Genomic DNA, 21,182 nt, shown 5'->3' with positions numbered 1-21,182 from the left:
CAACGTTCACTTGGAGAAGAAAGGTGCATGGACTATCCCTGCAGCAAAGTAGGCTCTTGTCTCGTGAAGGCAGTTGTTCAACCATATGAAATGTGTGTAAGTCAGAGGAGGCTGGTGTGAGAAGCTATAGGAGGATGGGCTCATTTTATGGCTGGAAGGGAATCAATGGAATGTATCAAATATATGGAAACCACATGTTTTACTCCGTTCAATTTATTCAATTCCAGCCATTTCAATGAGCCCGTCCTCCTTTAGCTCCTCCCACCAGTCTCCACTGGGTATGTGTGTATCACCACATGATATTAAAAAGTAGGCCTACATTATGTAATTGGCTATTTATTAACAATCATATATTGTCCTACTAATAAATGCTTACACATATTTGGCCAAGCAAGCATGCCTACTGTTCCTTGACAAAGACTTTAATGCACAACATAGACAAGACTACATGCATTTGATTTGCCTAAGAAAGCACACAATGCTTGACTTGTCAAAATGAATAAATAAGCAAGCAACCACAACAAAAGCAAGAGAAGGCTTTACGCACACTCGAGCGCATGTCTGCATTACTCCTATCCATTACAAATATTTATTTAATAAACTCATAAAAACGTTTTTGTAGTAAAACAGGGGCGATTCAATGATTGGCTGTGTAGACCTTGGGGCAGTCTGATTGGTCGGAGAGATCTTTGAGAATGAAGGGGCTTTGAGGAGCCTTGAGGAATGTGTTTGAATGGGACTGGACTTGCGCTGCATCGGGCTCAAAAAATGCGCACTTAAACACTGGGTCATAACATTGGATTATCTGTCTGTGGATATCCTTGAAGCTCTCTGTCTTTAACGGATTGAACAGCTGACAAACGGACTCCACTGCTCAAGGGGACCCAGATTAAAAACCGGGAGCAGGTCTATTTCTCTCTGTGTGTGATCTGTCAAATAGTTTTCACCCAACTTTTTACTGGAACCAGTTACATTTTAACTGACTATAATTCAACTGTACGATCACAGTGCCGTTATTATATGCCCCTATCACTGGATATAAAGGAACTTAACTTTATATTGCAAAAAAAGTTGGATTTAATTACAGAAAAAGCTTTACCGGATTTGTGCCCGAGTGGAGTAACGAATAACAGGAGTACCCAAAGTGAAAGACAGGAATTACATGCACACCAGACATGATCTTTGCGCACTTGCTTCTCGCTCTTGGCTATATGGCGAGCATTGCGCAAGGGTGCCAACTGCCCACCGAGTGGCGTCCACTGAGTGAGAGCTGCCGTGCGGAACTGGCGGAGATCATTGTGTACGCCAAGGTGCTGGCCATTCACCGGGAGCAGTATGGCGGGGCAGATGGCCTCTACAACTCCCTGCCATTCCCGTACGGGTATGGTTATGAGGGCGCAGAGGAAGGGTTGCTCTACTCGGCAGAGGTGGAGCTCATGTGCGACCAGGCGTGGGGCAGCATGCTGGAGGTGCCGGCGGGCTCGCGCCTCAACCTGACAGGGCTGGGCTACCTGTCGTGCCAGTCTCACACCGTGATGGAGAACTACTCCTACATTTTCTTCCTCAGGTGAGTCAGGATGACCTGGTGACCGGGAACCTGTGTGCATTGCACAGAATCACTAATACATTTAAAAGAGTGTGATGCATCATAAACACACACAAAAACATGACATTGACTTTACAGCATAATGGCCTACAATATTTAGCTCCTCTATCCTCTCTTTTCTGGATGCACTTTGTGATATAATACAGACTTGAGCCCCTTTAGGGGTCACGTTTTGACCCTATAGGAAGCATGCACTCAGTCACTCACAGTGTTTGTTTGTTTACCTTCTACAGGATGGATGAGAACTACAACATCCTGCCCCACGGGGTCAACTTCCAGGACGCCATCTTCCCAGACACCTTAGAGAACCGCCATACGTTCTCCAGCCTGTTCCAGTTCTCCAACTGCTCCCACGGCCAACCCCTCCAGACCTTCAGCCCCGAGTGGGACCCCCAGGAGGACAGCAGGGTAAGACCAATCAACACACTGCATACACTGTACATAGGAGGAGGGGGGAAGGGGGGGTAGACAAAGAGAGAGGGGGGGAGGGAGAGAAAGGGAGATGGAGGGGAATATGGGTTGGAGAGGGAGAAAGAGAGAGAAAGGGAGAAAAATTTAGAAAAAGGTAGATGAATGGAGTGGGCGAAATAGAGAGAGATGCAGAGAGAGATAAAGAAGGGAGATGAATAGAGAGATAATGAGAGAAAGGGTCAGGAAGAGAGAGATGGGAAGGCAGGGTATTGTCCTCTGGGCCTGAACAGCTGGAAATATCAATTCTACCTGCTTGTAAAACGCCAACAGACATCCACATGTGCACACACATGCATGCACGCTGGCACACACCTACTGTAGACACACACACACACACAGTTGTGCAGCAGAGCAGGGTTGTAGCTAAGGCCGGCCATGGAAAATATTAAACTCTATGCTTTACAACCTTGTTGCCCCTGGATACAGAAGGTGCTCACATGTAGCTCCCCGCTCTCCAGATGTGTGTACATCTGCAGCAATGATCTCACTGACCTTCACAGAGTAACACACACACAGTCAGACATTCACCTCTGAGCCACCAACATCCTCAGACACTACTCTGTTGTATGAAATGGATTTAGCTATAGAGACACAGTCAAAGATCCCCCACACAGTTTAAGAGTCAGATACAGAGAATACACAAACACACAGACTGCCCACCCAGCTAACTGTGTGTTTGTGTGTGTCTAGGTCACTCTGCTTAGACTTTAACCTCACTCTTAGATCAAAGCAGTCATTGATTAAGTCATGTGACTTCCTGTCTCCTCTGATTCCCTAGGCATGATATTCATGTCTACTGAGGTCAAAGGTCAAAACAATACAGAAGCACACCCAGCACTCAGCCATGCCCAAGGTTCACTGGACCAAAGACTGTCGCTGACGTGGTCACATGCTCATAGTCATACCCCTTCGGTGTTCACAGATCTGCACACCTGAAAGGACTGGATAGATGTTAGCAACATGCTAGAAGCTTCACTTGACCATATGGCTTACACCTACCTACCCATTGTTTTCAGACCTGCAGACACTGAAATGGAACGGGGTCTCAGGGAGACTGGAGAGGAGTGATGATGTCATGTGAAACCTCAGAGGTACAGTGGTCAGGTCTTCTCCTCTTCCTGTCTCTATCCCAGAGAGCCTGTAATACATTGACGGAAGACTTGTGACACACAGGGTGTCGGTTTCTGATGGGTTAACGGGTTGAGAGGTTAGAGGTTAGGGGTTAAAGACACTATGCGTGGCATGAGCCCATGTGCTGACATGCAGGGGTCGCAACCTTAGGAGTGGGGTTGGACGTGAAACAGGTGTGTTCATGTGGAGGAGCCGATGTGTGTGTTGTCGGAGTGTGTCAGAGTTTACGCTATGGAAATATAGACAAAGTTAATAGGAGAGAAACAGGCTTAAAAATGATACTACAAACCCGTGGGAACCAATCAATGGAACCACAGCTCACACACACATGCAGTGGTGTAGTGGAGGGTAAATGCAACTGAACGCAGTTTACCCACTTTTTGCCGGAAAATGCATTGAAAGTATAAGGAGCGTTACTTTTTTCACTGCGACCGGTGATCAGAGTTTACCCACCTATTTTATTACCATTACATCACTGCATGCACGCACGCACGCACACACACACAGGTGTAGAGGTTAACGTGTGACTGAGGCTCTGTTCAGCGATGTGTTGGGCAGATGGAGGTGGTTAGTTAGGGAATGGCTGGGAGAGGCTAGGATAATGAGTCTGGCTCTGTCTGCTCTGTAGTTTTCCTGTGGGAACGCTGACGTTCCAGACGGACATCCCATGCAGGCTGGCCCTGCCCGAGGGGAAGGAAAGATGAGAGTGCCTCCATTTTCACCCAAACCCCCAATTAGCACTCGTTTAAACCCCTTCTTATCCACTCCAGAGCGGTTCCGGAGCGCCAAAACGAATCCATGGACACAGAATTCCTTCTAAGAGTTCTCTCTTAAGACTTCCTCTCCTTTATTATAGAGAAAAGCCTGCAGGAGTTGATAAATGAGAGATAAAGAGAGACCGGTAAGAGAGAGAAAGAGAGAGGGAGGGAGGAAGAGATAAAGACAGAATGGGGAGAGAGAAAAGAGAGGGAGGGAGAGATAAAGAGACTGGAGTTATAGGGAGATGGAGGACAGATCTGGGTCTCTCCTATGAACAAATGCCCTGTACCTCAATGCTTCTCCAGCCTAAATGCCGGATCACCTCTAAGCATCTTTATTACAGTGTGTTCTGTGAGTCAGTCCTACCTGATGTCCAGAACTGTAGTAATAATAGTGTAATAACCCCCCCTTTCTAACCCCTTTTAATGGACGTTTAAATTAGTTGTATTCAGTCACAGCAAGGGTAAATACTTTGTCATCTAATGCACCCTAGCTTTCTTCCCTAGGGCATGGAAATCTCAAATTAGACCCCCACCCATACACCCATACACGCACTCACTGGAGTAATCACAGTGTGTACTCTGCCAAACAGAAGGACAGTGTATGTTCCATACTGTGGCTGCCAAACTAACTCAAGCAGACCTGCGTGCATACATACCAACAAAGATCCAATGCGAAATTCGACGTCCGTCCAGGTAGCCAGGAAGTCGGGAGATTACTTAAAAACCTGCCACTAGGGGGCAAAGGTGAGCGCCGTTACCATCAAGTATTCTTGCGATTTGCTAGGGCGTTGTGGATGGGTGTAAACTGCGAGCTCTTGCTCCAAGGGTCGTGTGTTCAATCCCAGTGCTAGGGACCTTTTTATAAAAAATAATATTTGTTTTAATCCTATCCCAAACCTTAACCCTTAAATTAACCATTCAGAGTTAATGCCTAAACGTAACTGTCATTGTTTATGTTGTAACTGTAACCCTATCCCAAACTTAACTGCCAAAATTTGACGTTTGGAGAAATTTTGAAATTTTATGTTAGGAGAAACGGAAACAAACATCGGAATCTGAAGTCAAATTGGTAAAACAGTGAGATCTTATTGCACATACAGTCACACACACACACACACAGTTGGATTACTCACACACACAGACCGTGTTTAGATTAAGGCTTTACAGCTGCTCAGAGGCTGTAAGAAGGAGGACCTCAGTTCAGGTCAGGAGGGTACACTGCTGTGTGTGTTTAGGGGTTTGTGTGTTGTGTGTTGTTCGGTGTGTGTGTCTGTGAGCGGCTGTGCCTGTTTACACAGATGATCCTCCACAGCAGGCAGGTAACACCCGGATGTTTTGACAGGTGATGCTGGGGATAGATGGATGGTTGGGAGTTAGCTTTGGATAAAGCGAGGGAGAGCCGTGACACACTGGTCTGGACAAGAATCTGTTTGTTGGTGCAATATTCGCACAAAAATTGTTTTGAGCTTTGATTTTTTTTTTTTTCCTGGGGGGTTGAGACCTCTCATGGTTTGGATTTGAAAATCCAATAGTTGTATTGGAAAGGGGTGGCACTCTGGGACTGTGTGTGGCTGTCCATGTGGGTGTTTGAGTGAGAAAGACAGAGGAGAACCGATCAGTCAAAAAACATAGCCCCCTTCATTATCGACACATCATGCCGACAACATCAAAACAGCCTTTCCAGACTCTGAAGTCAGAAAGACTGAGTTTGGTTTTGGGCAGACTACCAGGTCCCTGGATTGGGTACAATGTTCCCTCTAAACTGTGCGTGTGCGCGGCCGTGCACCTCCTCCAGGACTGCCGCACAGAAGAAATGCCAGGCTGCACAGAGAAGCAAGAGATTGAACTTCACTTAGTTCACACCATTAGTTGGTGTTAATCGTGGTCCTCTGTAGCTCAGCTGGTAGAGCACGGCGCTTGTAACGCCAAGGTAGTGGGTTCGATCCCCGGGACCACCCATACACAAAAATGTATGCACGCATGACTGTAAGTCGCTTTGGATAAAAGCGTCTGCTAAATGGCATATTATTATTATTAGTTTGCACTATGTAGATCAACGTTTTTTCTGTGATCGAATCAACATTATATCAGCCCCTTTTCAATGCAACAAACCAAAACAAATCTAACTTTGTAAGATTGAGTCTGTTATTTTGTTGTAGGCAGAGCCAGAGCGCAACAGAGTAGAATTCTACTGGCAGGGGTAGTCCATAAGCGATCAGAGCGCAGAACCGCGGAGTGCACATTTGTTGATATTCTTTGCTAGTTAGTGAGTTACTTGCCCAGTTATAGATCATTATAGGTCAGCAATGTTTAGTTACTGCTTCCTACAAGAGCACAAAACGTGTAGGCTACATTTCAAGCTGTCTTTGAAAAGCCAGTCAGGTAAAAAGCTTATGTCTTAATTAAAGGGGTAGTGTTGTATTTTGAGACAGGCTTGAATATACAAATAAGCCGATATGCAGAGGGTTAGCCGACATTGTCTAATTCTCTGTATGGTAATAATGAAGTTTATGTTGTAAAGTGGTTTCTTGCATCATACAACACAGTACAATGCAATTTACAGCCACCTATTTGCCCCATGGTGTTACAGACCAAGTAGAGAAAAAATAAGAAACCTGCACACTGCTCTTGCTAGTATCACTGCTCTTTATTAAGCTTTACGTATCGTCCTCAAGGCCTTCGTCAGAGCTTTTGTGAGTGTTTTTAATTTGCACCCTTATGTAGACATTGCTCCACCCACATCCGTTCAATGCATCGAATGGAGTTGGAGTCGAGGGAAAATAAACATGAAAACTTACTTGATAGGATGATGTCCTCATTGTGGTTTTACAGACGTGTTTAATAAGTTATGTGCACACTTTATTAGAATACTTATGAAATGCACATTATTATAGTTGGTCAAACGTTTATTTTCCCTTGACTCCAACCCCATTCGATGCATTGCACGGATGTTGTAAGGGTTGGTGTGAGGTGTGACCCAGGTGCGGTACAGGTTAGACAGTATGCAGAGATGATGAAACAAGGAACTTTACTGATGGTCCCGAAGCCAGGATACAAAATAACAGACTTTACACGAAAAAGAAAGGCGGAGCAAATAAGACTCCAAAAAACAGGCAGACAGCCAAAAATACGAAATACTAACTATGACTGAAATAATAAATAAACAGGGAGAACACTTCTCACCTACCTGTCCATACGTCCCGCGATCAGACACTGATTAGTACTGCTTGGCATAGTGAAACTAGCAGAGAAAACTGAGCAAAGGAACACAGGGAAGTGAGGGCATAAATACACAGGTGAATCAGATAGACACAGGTGACACCAATAGGAAGATGATTAGTCCCGACTGTGAGTGAGGAGGTGCCTAAGGTTGTCGGAGGATGACACCTAGTGGGTCGCTCCGGAACTGCGACCCACTCCTGTAACAGGATGTGAGTGGAGCAATGTCTACATAAGGGTGCAAATTATAAACACTCACAAAAGCTCTGACGAAGGCCTTGAGGCCGATAGGTAAAGCTTAATAAAGAGCAGTGATACTAGCAAGAGCAGTGTGCGGGTTTCTTATTTTTTCTCTCGTGTTATTCACTTGTTACCATGCACCTGCAAAAAAGATAGCTCGGATGTGCGAGTGCCTTTTGAATTTTGAGTTACAGAGAAGTAAAACATCATTAATTAATGTCAAGCCCTTTATAATGTAAAACGTTTTTAAAAGTCTATTTCAATGTAGGCCTTCATTTAACACCACATATAGGCTACTGTAGGCTATATCATATAAATCTAAAGCTATTTCCATGTGAAAATGTTATGGGATTTGCTCCATTGGTTTTGTTGGTAGGCCTACATTATAATCAAGTAGCCACAATAACCTATTGGCTACTGTCAAAAACTGTAAGGGTACAGGCTTAGTGTTCACTGTAAATGTACACCAGAAGTTGCACAGAATTCTCACAACGTTCAAGTTTCCGCTCACAAGACCAAACATTTGCTCAGTACCCAAACATGGGTTAATTTAACCATCGGTTGGGTTTTTATTCAGTTTTATGCTGGGTTGACCCAGCAGCTGGGTATTTTTTAAATGTAATCCATAGGTTATTTTCAGGAGGCGTGGCCTATTAGGGGTGTGTCGTTCAGGGTTATTTTTTGGGCCCCCGTGAGAGTAATTGTCATTCCTGTTCATTATGTTAAGTTTGTACACTGCAAATTTCAATGTTCCTTGAATATTTTTGCACATTACATTCTAATATACAATTAATAATATTGTTATTTACATATTGTAAATATCCTAATATATAACTCATACACTTGTATAAGCCTCATTAATGCTACAAAAGTGTCAGTGTTCAACCTTAACGTGTGATGACAATACAACAGATGAACCGGAATTACATTTACCCTCACAGGTGGCCAAAAACAAATTCCTGAAAGCCACGTCCCTACTAAGCCACGCCTCCAGTCTTCTGATCTGACCTGGTGGGTCATATCTCAATAACCCAACATCAATAACCCAGCATCAACAATCCAACCTTGCTCTTTTTATAGAAAACAACCCAACTAAGTGACCCAATACCTGCAACCCAACAGTTGGGTCATCCAAACAACACAACATTTTTTAGAGTGCACACTGTCCTCACATTTAACAGTCAGGACTCTGGTACTGGACTTTAGGAGTTACAGTATAGAGCAGGGGTGTCAAACTCATTTTAGCTCAGGGGCCACATGGAGGAAAATCTATTCCCAAGTGGGCCGGACCGGAAAAATCATGGTATATATAACTTAAAAACAACAACTTCAGATTGTTTTCTTTGTTTTAATACGATCAACATACAACATAAAGCTGGAGCCTGAGGACAGTGTGTCCAAAATAGTACAAGCACAACATCACTATTAATCATAAAACACGTCAAGTTTATTTGAAAATTCTAAAGAAAAAAGAACACACAAACACACAATGCCTCAGTGATTAACAGAACTGTTTCACAGATCACAGAACTATATCAGGGTGTCATTTCTCAGGCAGAAATGTAGATAAAAATAATGAAATCCTGTTCCCCAAACAAGTGCAAGAACCACAGAGTCAAGAATAGGTTAAATATACAAATAAAATAAAAACAATTAAAAACAATAGCACATCAACATAAAAACATATAAACATAAAGCTGGAGCCTGAGGACAGTGTCCAAAAGCACAACATCACTATTAATCATAAAACACCTCAAGTTATTTGAAAGTTCTGAGGACAAAGAACACACAAACACACAATGCCTCAGTGATTAACAGAACTGTTTCACAGATCACAGACCTATATCAGGGTGTCATTTCTCAGGCAGAAATGTAGATAAAAATAATGAAATCCTGTTCCCCAAACAAGTGCAAGAACCACAGAGTCAAGAATAGGTTAAATATACAAATAAAATAAAATCAATTAAAAACAATAGCACATCAACATAAAAACATATAACCATAAAGCTGGAGCCTGAGGACAGTGTCCAAAAGCACAACATCACTATTAATCATAAAACACCTCAAGTTATTTGAAAGTTCTGAGGACAAAGAACACACAAACACACAATGCCTCAGTGATTAACATAACTGTTTCACAGATCACAGACCTATATCAGGGTGTCATTTCTCAGGCAGAAATGTAGATAAAAATAATGAAATCCTGTTCCCCAAACAAGTGCAAGAACCACAGAGTCAAGAATAGGTTAAATATACAAATAAAATAAAATCAATTAAAAACAATAGCACATCAACATAAAAACATATAAACATAAATCTGAAAGTGTTGCTCAAACTCCCGTAACAGTCCCGTTATTTTATCTTTGAACCGCTTCATGTCTGCCACATGTTGGGTCGCGCACACATTTTTCAGACAGGGGAAGTGAGCTGCATCACCACCGGCAAGTTGCGTCTCCCACAATGACAGCTTCAACTTGAAAGAACGTATGCTGTCATAATACTGCGTGACAACTTTGTTGCGCCCTTGCAGCTGTTTGTTCAAGTTATTCAGGTGCTCTGTAACATCCACCATAAATGCAAGGTCCTGCATCCATTCTGCGGAATGAAATTCTAACACTGGTTTGCCCTTTTCTTCCATGAACTGTTCAATTTCTTCTCGTAAATCAAAGAAACGCCTCAGCACAGCACCTCGGCTTAACCATCTTACCTCAGTGTGGTATGGCAGGCCATAGATGTGGTATTTCTCTCTGAGAAGGCTGTCAAACTGACGGTGATTCAGGCTTCTGGATCGGATGAAATTAACAGTTTGGATGACCACCTTCATGACGTTATCCATCTTTAATGACTTGCAACACAAAGCCTCCTGGTGCAAAATACAGTGAAAAGTCAAAAATCACGTCCTCCATTTGCAGATTGCACTTTCTCTCTGAACTTTGTCACAACGCCTGCTTTTTTCCCCGATCATTGAGGGCGCACCATCTGTAGCCAGGCTGACAGCGCGGGACCAGTCCACTCCGACCCTGTCCAGCGCGCCGACGAGTGCGGTAAAAATATCAGCTGCTGTCGTTGTATCTGTCATCGGCACCAACTCCACGAACTCCTCGGTGACGGTCAATGTGTCATCAACTCCGCGGATGAAAATGGCCAGTTGTGCAACATCTGTAATGTCCGTGCGTTCATCAATTGCAACCGAAAACGCAATAAATGACTTTACTTTTTGCTTCAACAGGCTCTCCAAATCCACTGAATGATCGGAAATCCTGTCTGCAACTGTGTTTCTTGTCAGGCTGATATTTGCAAAAGCCTGCCGCTTTTCAGGGCACACAATCTCCGCTGCCTTCATCATGCATGTTTTTACAAATTCACCCTCACTAAATGGTTTTGAAGCCACTGCGATTTCATTAGCAATGAGGTAGCTAGCTTTCACTGCAGCGTCACTGATGTCTCGGCTGTGAGTAAACACAGACTGCTGTTTCTTCAGACCCGCCAACAGTTCATTCACCTTCTCTCATCTCCGCTGTCCTTGAAAGTTGTCATATTTGTCGGCATGAAGACTCACATAGTGGCGACGAAGGTTATATTCTTTCAGCACTGCAACATGCTCTGAACACACCAAACATACAGCTTTCCCATTCAATTCTGTGAATAAATAGGATGACCATTTTTCTTGGAACACTCTGCACTCTGCGTCCACTTTTCTCTTTTTTGACAGAGACATATTGGGGCAATGAGGGTGCCAAAGCACATAATGTTAAAAGTAGAAGCCGTAATAAATATCGCGGGCAAAACAAAGTAGCTCATTGGCTGCACGTGCTTGACCTACTTGCTCTGCCCCGGTATAAACAGTTTGCTTGCTTAACACAATTGCTATTGCGCCATCCAGTGGACGCAATTGGAACAGCAGTTTATTTTATAAAAAAATTGCAGCGCATTTTACTTTATTTGATATTTTTTTTTTCAAAATCATCTCGCGGGCCGGATTACACCCGTTTGCGGGCCTGATCCGGCCCGCAGGCCGGACGTTTGACACCCCTGGTATAGAGCTAAATTATTTTAACTATTCTGTTTTTCCTCCCAGATACCACTCTTTGTTTAAAGGGAGATGGGATGCTTGTTAGAGCAGAATGTTTTGAGAGCCAGCCATTGGACAAACACACATGTCAACACACACCCCCCTCTGGGGATATATTAGGGGCCCGGGGCCCTCCGCCATGCCGTCCTGTAGCCTAACGTAGCATTAGAAGGGGAAACCCCATAGAGAGGTCTCGCCCCGCCAATGAGCTAGAAAATTGGGGCCTCTCAGAACCGTCATAACTCCGGGAGAGATGACAGGGTACTGTACTCTACAGAGGCTCCAATGCACCTTGACTCACTGGAGGGAGAGAGAGCGGGGAGGGAGGGAGAGACATGGGTGAGTGTGTCTGGGGCCTGTCGTATGGACTAGCTACAGTACTGTACCTCAGAGCTTCTTCCATCTAAACTCATGATGAGTGAGCCCTTGAAGAGTCAGGGCCCCTACTCCCTGTGGTCTCTCACACAATCCCTGTGTTCATCAGCACTGAGCATGTAACACACACACACACGCACACACACAGAGTGTAATGTCTGTCAGAAACCTTCAGCAGAAGAAAAGCACCAGCCAAGGAGAAGTAACTAAGGCGGTGGAGTTAAAAGAACAAAAGGAGCACACACTGATGGGAAGACGATGTCACTGGGGCTCTCACGCTCTCCTCCTGATGCCAACCGACAACATACTAACTGGCATGCTGTATTCTGCCCCATGTTTACTGAAGGCCCTCAGCTCAACTTCCCTGTTGCACTATGCTCAGATAAATACTCAGAGACTGATCTCACAAATTGAGTGTCATGCCCTTTGAAAATGGCGGGGCACAAGTATCATCGAGTTGTACACTAAAAAGTTCACCAGTTAGTGCACCCCCTTTAAAATGATTAGGTGAATGACACTTCTGCTAATAGATATTAAAATCCCTCCTACGTGTTGATTTCATCTCTCTTCTTTCTCTCTCCCCCCCCCCAGCTCCTGTGCTCCTCGGTGCAAGGGGCTCTGTTCGAGGAGGAGGAGAAGAGCAGGAAGCAGCAGGAGCGCCTGGGCCAGCTGGAGAGGAGGAACAGGCAGCTGAAGGAGCGCGTCCGGAAGGTGAAGCGCTCCCTCCGGAACGCCAGGAAGAGCCAGCGCCGGGCGGAGCAGGAGAGGCAAGGGCTGGAGGAGAGGCTGAGGTCAGCGGAGAGACGCGCTGGGCATCACCTCAATAGCATCACACAGGAGGCTACGCCCAACAGATACCAGGAGGCTGTGTTACACCGTACGCCCCACACACCGCTTTAGCCTCTGGACTGGATGTTGTTAAAGACTGCTGGGCAGTCTCTAATTCCTGTTGTTCACACGCACGCACACACCCACACATGCACACATGCAAAGGCGATACTCATTTAGTGCCATATTCAGACATATATGCTGTAGTTCCTACACACATTACATAGAGAGGGCATCCAGTAGCTCTCGAATAGCAGACAGAGGGAATTTGTATTAGTGAATGACTAGAGAGAATGAGAGAGATATTGTGTATAGCTCCTATTAATACACAGCACTGTCATACAGCTGATGGATAGACAGATGAAATGAACTTAGAGTGAGTATATGATGAGTGAATGACTGGAGTGAATGAAGAAAGTGAGATTGCTTTCTGGTAGATGTGTCTGTGGGCATTTGTGCCATGTGTTGTCTGTTGCTGCCTAGTGTCAATACCACCAAAGACAATGTCGATGAGGCATTTTTCTTTTTTTATATGAATGCATTACTGAAGCTGCATATAAACTCTAATGAGGCATTAATAACGCTTGGGTGTTTTATTTCCAGATTACACAATCTGTTGTTTTTGGCCAAACAAACTAAACACACCAACTCAAATTCCATTCTAGGTAAAGAGAGAGAGGTAAAGAAAAGAGAGTGTGGAGGAAGAGAAAAAGAGAGAGTTGTGGGTTGCTGTTATGGGCTCTTCTTAATGGGTTGCCCTCTCTCCTCCAGGCACTGCGGGATAAAGCCAGATGTGCCACCCCCACAGAGACACACACGCACGCACGCACACATGAGTGCACACACACACACACACACACGCACGCACGCACACATGAGTGCATACACACACACACACACTTCGCTCCCCTCCTCCTTTGCTGGAGTTTGTGTCCTAAAACTTGAACCTTATCACGAAGACCCCTACAGCCTCAATCTTCATCTGGGTCTATGAGCACAGGAAAACAAATACCTGCAACTGTATGGGACAACACACATACTCGACACGCATACACACACAGATCCTCCACTCTTCTGTCTGTGCTAGGGACACAGAGCAGAATGGAATGTGCTTATGTGCTTTTCTGGGCAGGAGAGAAGGAGAGACAGCAGGACTTTATTTAAATATGTATTTATTTCTGTCTCCAAAATAACCCCTGAATCACTGTTGTTCTTATTGGATGCTTTATTAATCTCTGCACTGGCCCTGAGAAAATCACCAATACCTCAGAGACAGAGAAAATGGAGAGGGGAGAGAGTGACAGAGTGAAATTGATTAATACGTTTGACAGATATTCACCTACATACCAGCTCAGATCCATCTACAGTTAATCAGATGGACCCAACCTGCTGCCTGCCATTTTCTAGAAACCAGAGATGAGGAAAGTGACAGAGAAGAATGAGGGAAAGGATGAGGAGGTGAAGAAGCAAGACAGGAAGACGTGATGATGGAGTAGGAGAAGGAGGATGAGGAAGGAGAGAAGGATAGTTCTGGCTGCCGTTTCAGTACATCCCATCCACTGTAGGCCCCTTATGGAGACTACGTAGGAGAGAGTGTGAGGGATGAGGGGGCTGGTTATCTGGGCACAGAGGAGAGAGAGGGAAACACTTTAAAAGGCAAAAAGATCAGTGAACCCCAAACCTCTCTCAGACGCACCATGACCACTCGTCCAACAATAGCAGCCCCCCACCCACACTTGCTCCCACTGAGTGGCTCAACTCGCTCTGAGAATGTCATATTCTGCGTGTGTGTCTAAGTGGCTTTGAGTTTGTTAACGTGTATGAGAGAATGATCTCCCTGAGCTTCTCTGAGCATTCCTCTGGCCAGCCCTGAGCACAGGAGAGCAAGAAGACGGTGTAAACAAGAAGAATGGGGAGGAATGTGCACACTGCTCAGAGTCCAGATCCATTGAACGGGTTCAAAGGTCAATAACTGTGAGAGAGGACAGAGGCTTACGTGCTGGGAGTGAGTGTGAGGGGTGCTTAATGTGGCTGCAGTTTGAATTGGCCCCCAGCACCAGAAGAACTACAGGGCAATCTCAGACCGCTTTCACCAATTAAGTCCCAACAGCACTTATCTGTAATCACTATCATACCTTAACCCAGGAGCAGCTCAACAATGGAAAAAACGATTACAATCACACTTGGCTATAAGTGGCTAGTTCTAACTATATTAGTGAATTAACATCAATTTGCTATACAATTATAAATAATGTGTACTGGGAAAACACAACCTTGATGCCTGAGGCAATTGTTTGAGGTATGTTTTGTTTGTTTTGTGAGCATGTAAATCAGCGTCTTCACATTCACTCAGACACAGGGTAATAGCTGGACCTGAAGTGGATCTGTGAGAGAAACATCTGTGAAACGTCGGAGCAACATCTGCCCCTACGTCTGCTAAACGTCCGTCAGATATGTCTGTTGAGCATCCGTGGTGTGTGTCGTCTGTTTGAAGTCAGGGGGTGTGTGCGTGTCTGTATGGAGGGGTTATGGAGGGACACGACTACTTCTCTAATCTTTCTCTGGTCTAAAGGCAAAGGTCAGGGGTCAACAAACAAGCCAATTAGAAGAGGAGATCAATCTAAATGCAAAAACAAACTTTGAATGGCTTAAAGTGTAGTAATCCCTGCACACACACACACGGAGACGGTTGCTTTATGATCGTTCAGGATTTATTTCAGGAGAGAGAAAAAAAAACAATCAGTCATTCTGGCCTCTGTCATCGTAATGGTAACTGATATGTGCACATGATTGTCGAAGGCATCGAATATACAAGCCCCATAACAGAAGGTCATCACAGCACAGTAAGTGGCAGGGCAACTCACTCTGCCACACAAAATGGAAGGAGGTGTCTGCTTAACGAAGTAGGAAGAAAGTTGCCCCTTACCACTGATACAGGGTCAGATATTTTCTCATGCCCCTAATGGTCTAGGTTCAGATCGAAGGAGGGTATTCTGATCCTAGATCTATGGTTGTTAGTATCTATTGGTTAAGGTTCAGATTGAGGGAGGATATTCTGATCCTAAATCTATGTTTAAGTTAGCATCTAATGGTTAAGGTTCAGATTGAGGGAGGGTATTCTGATCCTAGATCTGTGGTTAAGGGGAACATCTACCAGGAGTCGTCAGTGAGACACCACACAAGATGGAGGTTTGTCTTGGTCACATGCAGAGTAAATATGGCCCATTCCCCGTGCTCTAGACCTCACAGGAACCCACAGGGAGATGCAGTGGTCCCCAACAATACTCTGCTCTTTATGGACACATGGGTCTTCTTCTTTAGATATAGATACACACATCATACAATGGCATATAAGGTTAATGCAAACACTTGTGGAGTTGGATTTCTTTAAGCACTTTTCAACATGCTTTGCATTTCATCTTTAGAAAACGTTGTGATGCATTGTGGGATTTCTTTTCTCATGACAGTTGATCATGGGCATGTGTTTAGGTGTGTTGTGATGCCAGTTGCGGTAGTGTCAGTGAGCAATCTGGTAAAGTGGACGACCGATGACTTAGGCAGATGTACAGTACATGTGTAAAAACAGCACAGCTTCATAACAGTGGATGTCGTATTAGTCAAAGCTTCAACGTTTACACACATTGCAAACTAAAGCCTGAGTTGGTTTACTTTTACATTTAAAATGTTCTTTATTTTCTTTTGTCAGATATTGTTTAGAATACTGATGGCGTTATCTCCATGGTAACTCTGTAGATGGCAGTTACTGAGGGTGGGTTGCACCAACATAGATTAACTCTTAAACTGGGTTAAATCAAGGTTTATCTATTAATCTTGTTGCACCAAATTTTAAACCTAGTTTTAAATTAATCCTAGTTAAATTAAATCCTTCCTCTAATCTAAATTTAGTTTTCACTTTAACCCTAGATTAATTTTAAGCCTGAATATAAATTTAGATTGGAGATGAATTCTAAACTGCCACTTGAGGTGGTTTAACTGATAAAATGGCAGCATATCTACTGTGGAAGACCAAAACGACAGAGTTCCTCAGAGAATAATTATGGTGTAACATGTCACTAATCATTGTTTAAAACCGTTAATCATAGATTTACTGATCCAGATTTAAAATAAATTAAGTGGTGCAACACATCTCTGATTAATTATAAACCTAGATTTACAAAACCTAGATTAGCTCTAATCCTAGATTCATTTAAACCATGTTGGTGCAACCCACCCTGAGTGTTCAGCACAGTATGCTCTGAATATCGTGGTATCAAAGCCCAGTATGGTGTGGGATGGAGGGGTGTGGGGGGCTGTAGCTCATTTAGATACATATTAAACATTCCAAAGAGAACACAATCAACCCCCCCCCACCACCACACACACACCCGCACTGCACAACATTTGCAAAGGTTATCTTAAAAATTATCATTCATATTCACAATTTATTTACAAGACCTTTCCAACAAATATATTCATTCATATCAGAAAACTATAAATGCTTGCCTTGCTATAAAAAGAAATAAACAAAACAAAATGGAGCCCTAAAGTAAAGTCTACCCACCCCATAAAATAATCCAGTCGATGACATCACACTTCATGATGGTTGACCCAGCACCACGAAGCCAGGTAATAACACTGCACTATGACCTCTATATGTAGGCTATATGTAGGCTGTATGCAGGCTGTGTCTGGCCATAGTCTGGTTATGGGACCCTGGTGTCGTGAGCGTAACAGTCCCAGTGTTGGGTGAAACTTCTACAGTATACAGTGAACTGGTCTTAAAGAAAAAGAGAGGAGGGAGGGGAGGGACAGAGAGGAAAGGAGAAGGCAAGGGGGAGAGACATAGAAAACATATTCTGTCATCTTTCTGAAGATCAGCCCTTAGTTTCAAAACAATCCATTTCTCAGTGGGGATCGGCCAGGGTTATAGGTCTAGCTCATAGCTGACCATCAGTGTTTAATTAGGTATAATCAGTGTGTCCACATATTCTCTGTTTCAACACTGCTTTGGCTACACATTACAATGACAAAGGGATAGTTGGACTTGCATCTGACAGAGGCAGACCACTGGACACCGTGTGGACAAATCTATGCTCGCAAGCGGTTTCTACAGCAACAAGGGTCACCACGGCGCCCAGTCCAATTCCCTGAGAACTTGTGTACTGGGTGCCGGTTGATGATGTCATCATGATGATGGCTCTTGTGGTGAGGTCATGGCTTTGTTAAAGGGAGGGGGGTAGAGACAACAGCTCCACCATCTTGGATCCTGGGAAACTGATACTGTACGTCAGGGGTTCCCAAACTTACACTACACAACAGAGATGGCTGCTCTTTTACATGGGCTTTTTCTGAGGCCCATTTGGAACTGCCTGGTTTCCCACCAGTAGCCCCTGATCTTTAGGATGGGAAACCCCATAGATGGTTAAAACTTTAACAGGGGACATCCCTGTCCAGCACTCTCCAACTCTATCCTAAACGTACAGTGTGTTTCATAATAACTATATATGCGTCCCCTATAGGGTGGTAGTTATAAAAGTCTTATAAAGTAAGAAAATAATGAAACATAGTGCATGTTTCCCTTAACAAAGAAGTTGTACAATGCTCTGACCCCATTTTGGGTATTTGAAAACGGTTTACAATCTCTATTCTCTGTTTGATAAATTCACATGGATGAGGAGTCTAACTCGGTAGCTGTACACACACATGATCTACATCTAAAACCGCGTCCAAACCTCATGTGCAAATAGATAAAGCATTACTCATGAAACATCACTCAACAGTCTTATGGTACTTTTAAAGCACTTCTTAAACATGCGCGCAAACAAAGAAAAATCAACATGAACATGGAAAAAAGCGCAAGAAAATACAAAATGAAAAATAATCCAGTTGGTAACTGTTAACCCAGAGAGGGGAGGATAAAATACAGAAAAGAAACAGAATTCAAACTCATAAGTAGGACCTTATAGAAGATGTAGGAAAGATTACAGGGAAATTGAGTTTGACTGACATAGACAACGCCAAATCCGACGGCAGCTTCTGAAAACACACCCACTTCACTCACCATGGTCTCTGACAGAAACAAACACTCAAAGGTAAACCAATCAATGATCCTCTGGGAGTGGGTGTGGTTCCACAGAGTCGACACAATAGGCTTGTCCAAGGTGAGTATGGCGTGTTGTGATTGGTGGGATGGGTTTAGAGTCCTCTGCTCTCCCAGTCCTCCCAGATGCAGCATGGGGGAGGGGCAGGGCGGGGGGCAGGCTGGGTGGGGGTAGTAGGGGCACGGTAAGGAAGGGGGGGTACGGTTTTCGCCCCTCTCTCTCTCACAGCGCCGTGGCCTCCCAGCTGGTCCCCCGCGGGACCTGGCGTCACTTAGTCTCTGTTAGTACCGTGGCAACAGTGGAGGGGTGGGGCCGGGCGAGCTCCGCCCCCACGGAGGGGGCAGAGGAGGTTGCAGCCACCAGGCTGCAGGGGGTGGGAGGGGCTGGGGCACCTGGGGGGAGAACAGAGACTATGAACACACAGTCAGAACTAACAAACTTTACTAGTCCATGGTTTATATGTGTGTGGATGCATACATGTCCACTTACAGTCCTTGTGAGGTGAGTCCACAGAAAAGCTCTTCATAATGGCTGCATTAGGGTTCTGGCTCTGGCTCCGAGTCTGGCTTGGACTCGGAGAGGGTTGAGTAGAGCTCTGGCTAGGGGTCTGGTTGGCCTGGTTCTGGTTGGCCTGGTTCTGTTGGTTCTGCATCTGTGCTGCCCGGCTGTTAGGAGGGTGAGGGCGAGAGCTGTCCATGCTGTGGCCCATACTACTGCTCAACTGCAGTCTCCTCATGTGTCGCACCACTGCGGTGGCATTGAAGGCTTGCTGGAGAGGGAGAAGGGGGAGGGGGGAGAGGGAGAGAGAGAGAGAGAGAGAGAGAGAGAGAGAGAGAGAGAGAGAGAGAGAGACCCTTGTATGATTTATAAACACTACATTAAATAAGCAATCACTCAGAAACACTCAGACATTTATTAACATACACTACCAGTCAAAAGTTTGGACACACCTGCTCATTCAAGGGTTTTTCTTTATTTTTTACTATTTTCTACATTGTAGAATAATGGTGAAGACATCAAAACTATGAAATAACACATATGGAATCATGTAGTAACCAAAAAAGTGTTAAACAAATCCAAATATATTTTATATTTGAGATTCTTCAAATAGCCACCCTTTGCCTTGATGACAGCTTTGCACACTCTTGGCATTCTCTCAACCAGCTTCATGAGGTAGTCACCTGGAATGCATTTTAATTAACAGGTGTACCTTCTTAAAAGTTATTTTCTGGAATTTCTTTCCTTCTTAATGCGTTTGAGCCAATCAGTTGTGTTGTGACAAGGTAGGGGGGGTATACAGAAGATAGCCCTATTTGGTAAAAGACCAAGTCCATATTATGGCAAGAACAGCTCAAACAAGCAAAGAGAAACGACAGTCCATCATTACTTTAAGACATGAAGGTCAGTCAATACGGAAAATGTCAAGAACTTTCAAGAAAGTTTCTTCAAGTGCAGTCGCAAAAACCATCAAGCGGTATGATGAAACTGGCTCTCATGAGGACCGTCACAGGAATGGATGACCCAGAGTTACCTCTGCTACAGAGGATAAGTTCATTAGAGTTACCAGCCTCAGAAATTGCAGCCCAAATAAATGCTTCACAGAGTTCAAGTCACAGACACATCTCAACATCAACTGTTCAGAGAGGACTGTATGAATCAGGCCTTCATGGTGGAATTGCTGCAAAGAAACCACTACTAAAGGACACCAATAAGAAGAAGAGACCTGCTTGGGCCAAGAAACACGAGCAATGGACATTAGACCGGTGGAAATTTGTCCTTTGGTCTGGAGTCCAAATTGGAGATTTTTGGTTCCAACCGCTGTGTCTTTGTGAGACGCGGTGTGGGTGAACAGATGATCTCAGTATGTGTAGTTCCCACCGTAAAGCATGGAGGAGGAGGTGTTATGGTGTGGGGGTGCTTTGCTGGTGACACTGTCTGTGATTTATTTAGAATTGAAGGCACACTTAACCAGCATGGCTACCACAGCATTCTGCAGCGATACGCCATCTCATCTGGTTTGGGCTTAGTGGGACTATCATTTGTTTTTCAACAGGACAATGACCCAACACACCTCCAGGCTGTGTAAGGGCTATTTTACCAAGAAGGAGAGTAATGGAGTGCTGCATCAGATGACCTGGCCTCCACAATCCCCCGACCTCAACCCAATTGAGATGGTTTGGGATGAGTCGGACGGCAGTGTGAAGGAAAAGCATCCAACAAGTGCTCAGCATATGTGGGAACTCCTTCACGACTGTTGGAAAAGCATTCCAGGTGAAGCTGGTTGAGAGAATGCCAAGAGTGTGCAAAACTGTCATCAAGGCAAAGGGTGGCTATTTGAAGAATCTCAAATATAAAATATATTTTGTTTAACACTTTTA

At 44.4% G+C, this 21,182-nt stretch overlaps 2 protein-coding genes across 2 annotated transcripts in view; one reads left to right on the top strand and one right to left on the bottom strand.

Annotated features, from left to right (window-relative positions):
• The first annotated feature begins 160 nt into the window (after positions 1–160).
• On the top strand, positions 161–13,270 carry LOC121559071 (coiled-coil domain-containing protein 3). Its single transcript, XM_041872358.2, has 3 exons — positions 161–1,567; positions 1,840–2,014; positions 12,467–13,270. The coding sequence occupies exons 1-3, from the start codon at positions 1,176–1,178 to the stop codon at positions 12,773–12,775; spliced, it is 876 nt and encodes a 291-aa protein (XP_041728292.1). The 5' UTR covers positions 161–1,175; the 3' UTR covers positions 12,776–13,270.
• Positions 13,271–18,989: 5,719 nt separating this feature from the next.
• The window catches only part of LOC121559069 (calcium/calmodulin-dependent protein kinase type 1D-like), a 92,919-nt gene continuing 90,726 nt past the window's right edge, over positions 18,990–21,182 (bottom strand). Inside the window, exons 10-11 of the mRNA XM_041872354.2 lie at positions 19,294–19,573; positions 18,990–19,196 (exon numbers count right to left, since the gene is read on the bottom strand). Coding sequence (XP_041728288.2) covers positions 19,072–19,196; positions 19,294–19,573 — 405 coding nt within the window. The 3' untranslated portion in view covers positions 18,990–19,071. The remainder of the gene's footprint in view (positions 19,197–19,293; positions 19,574–21,182) is intronic.

The sequence above is a fragment of the Coregonus clupeaformis genome, unplaced genomic scaffold (assembly GCF_020615455.1).
Source record: "Coregonus clupeaformis isolate EN_2021a unplaced genomic scaffold, ASM2061545v1 scaf0526, whole genome shotgun sequence".
In the NCBI taxonomy this organism is placed as follows: Eukaryota; Metazoa; Chordata; class Actinopteri; order Salmoniformes; family Salmonidae; genus Coregonus; species Coregonus clupeaformis.
Note: the sequence above shows the minus strand (reverse complement) of the source record. Positions and strands in the feature narration are given on the sequence as shown.

What these genes read in the sequence shown, in the direction of transcription:
- LOC121559071 (XM_041872358.2), top strand. Translation starts at nt 1,176, where the DNA reads ATGATCTTTGCGCACTTGCTTCTCGCTCTTGGCTATATGGCGAGCATT. An exon ending in TCCTACATTTTCTTCCTCAG is followed by an intron (nt 1,568 to 1,839) that starts GTGAGTCAGGAT and finishes TACCTTCTACAG; the next exon opens with GATGGATGAGAACTACAACA. An exon ending in ACCCCCAGGAGGACAGCAGG is followed by an intron (nt 2,015 to 12,466) that starts GTAAGACCAATC and finishes CCCCCCCCCCAG; the next exon opens with CTCCTGTGCTCCTCGGTGCA.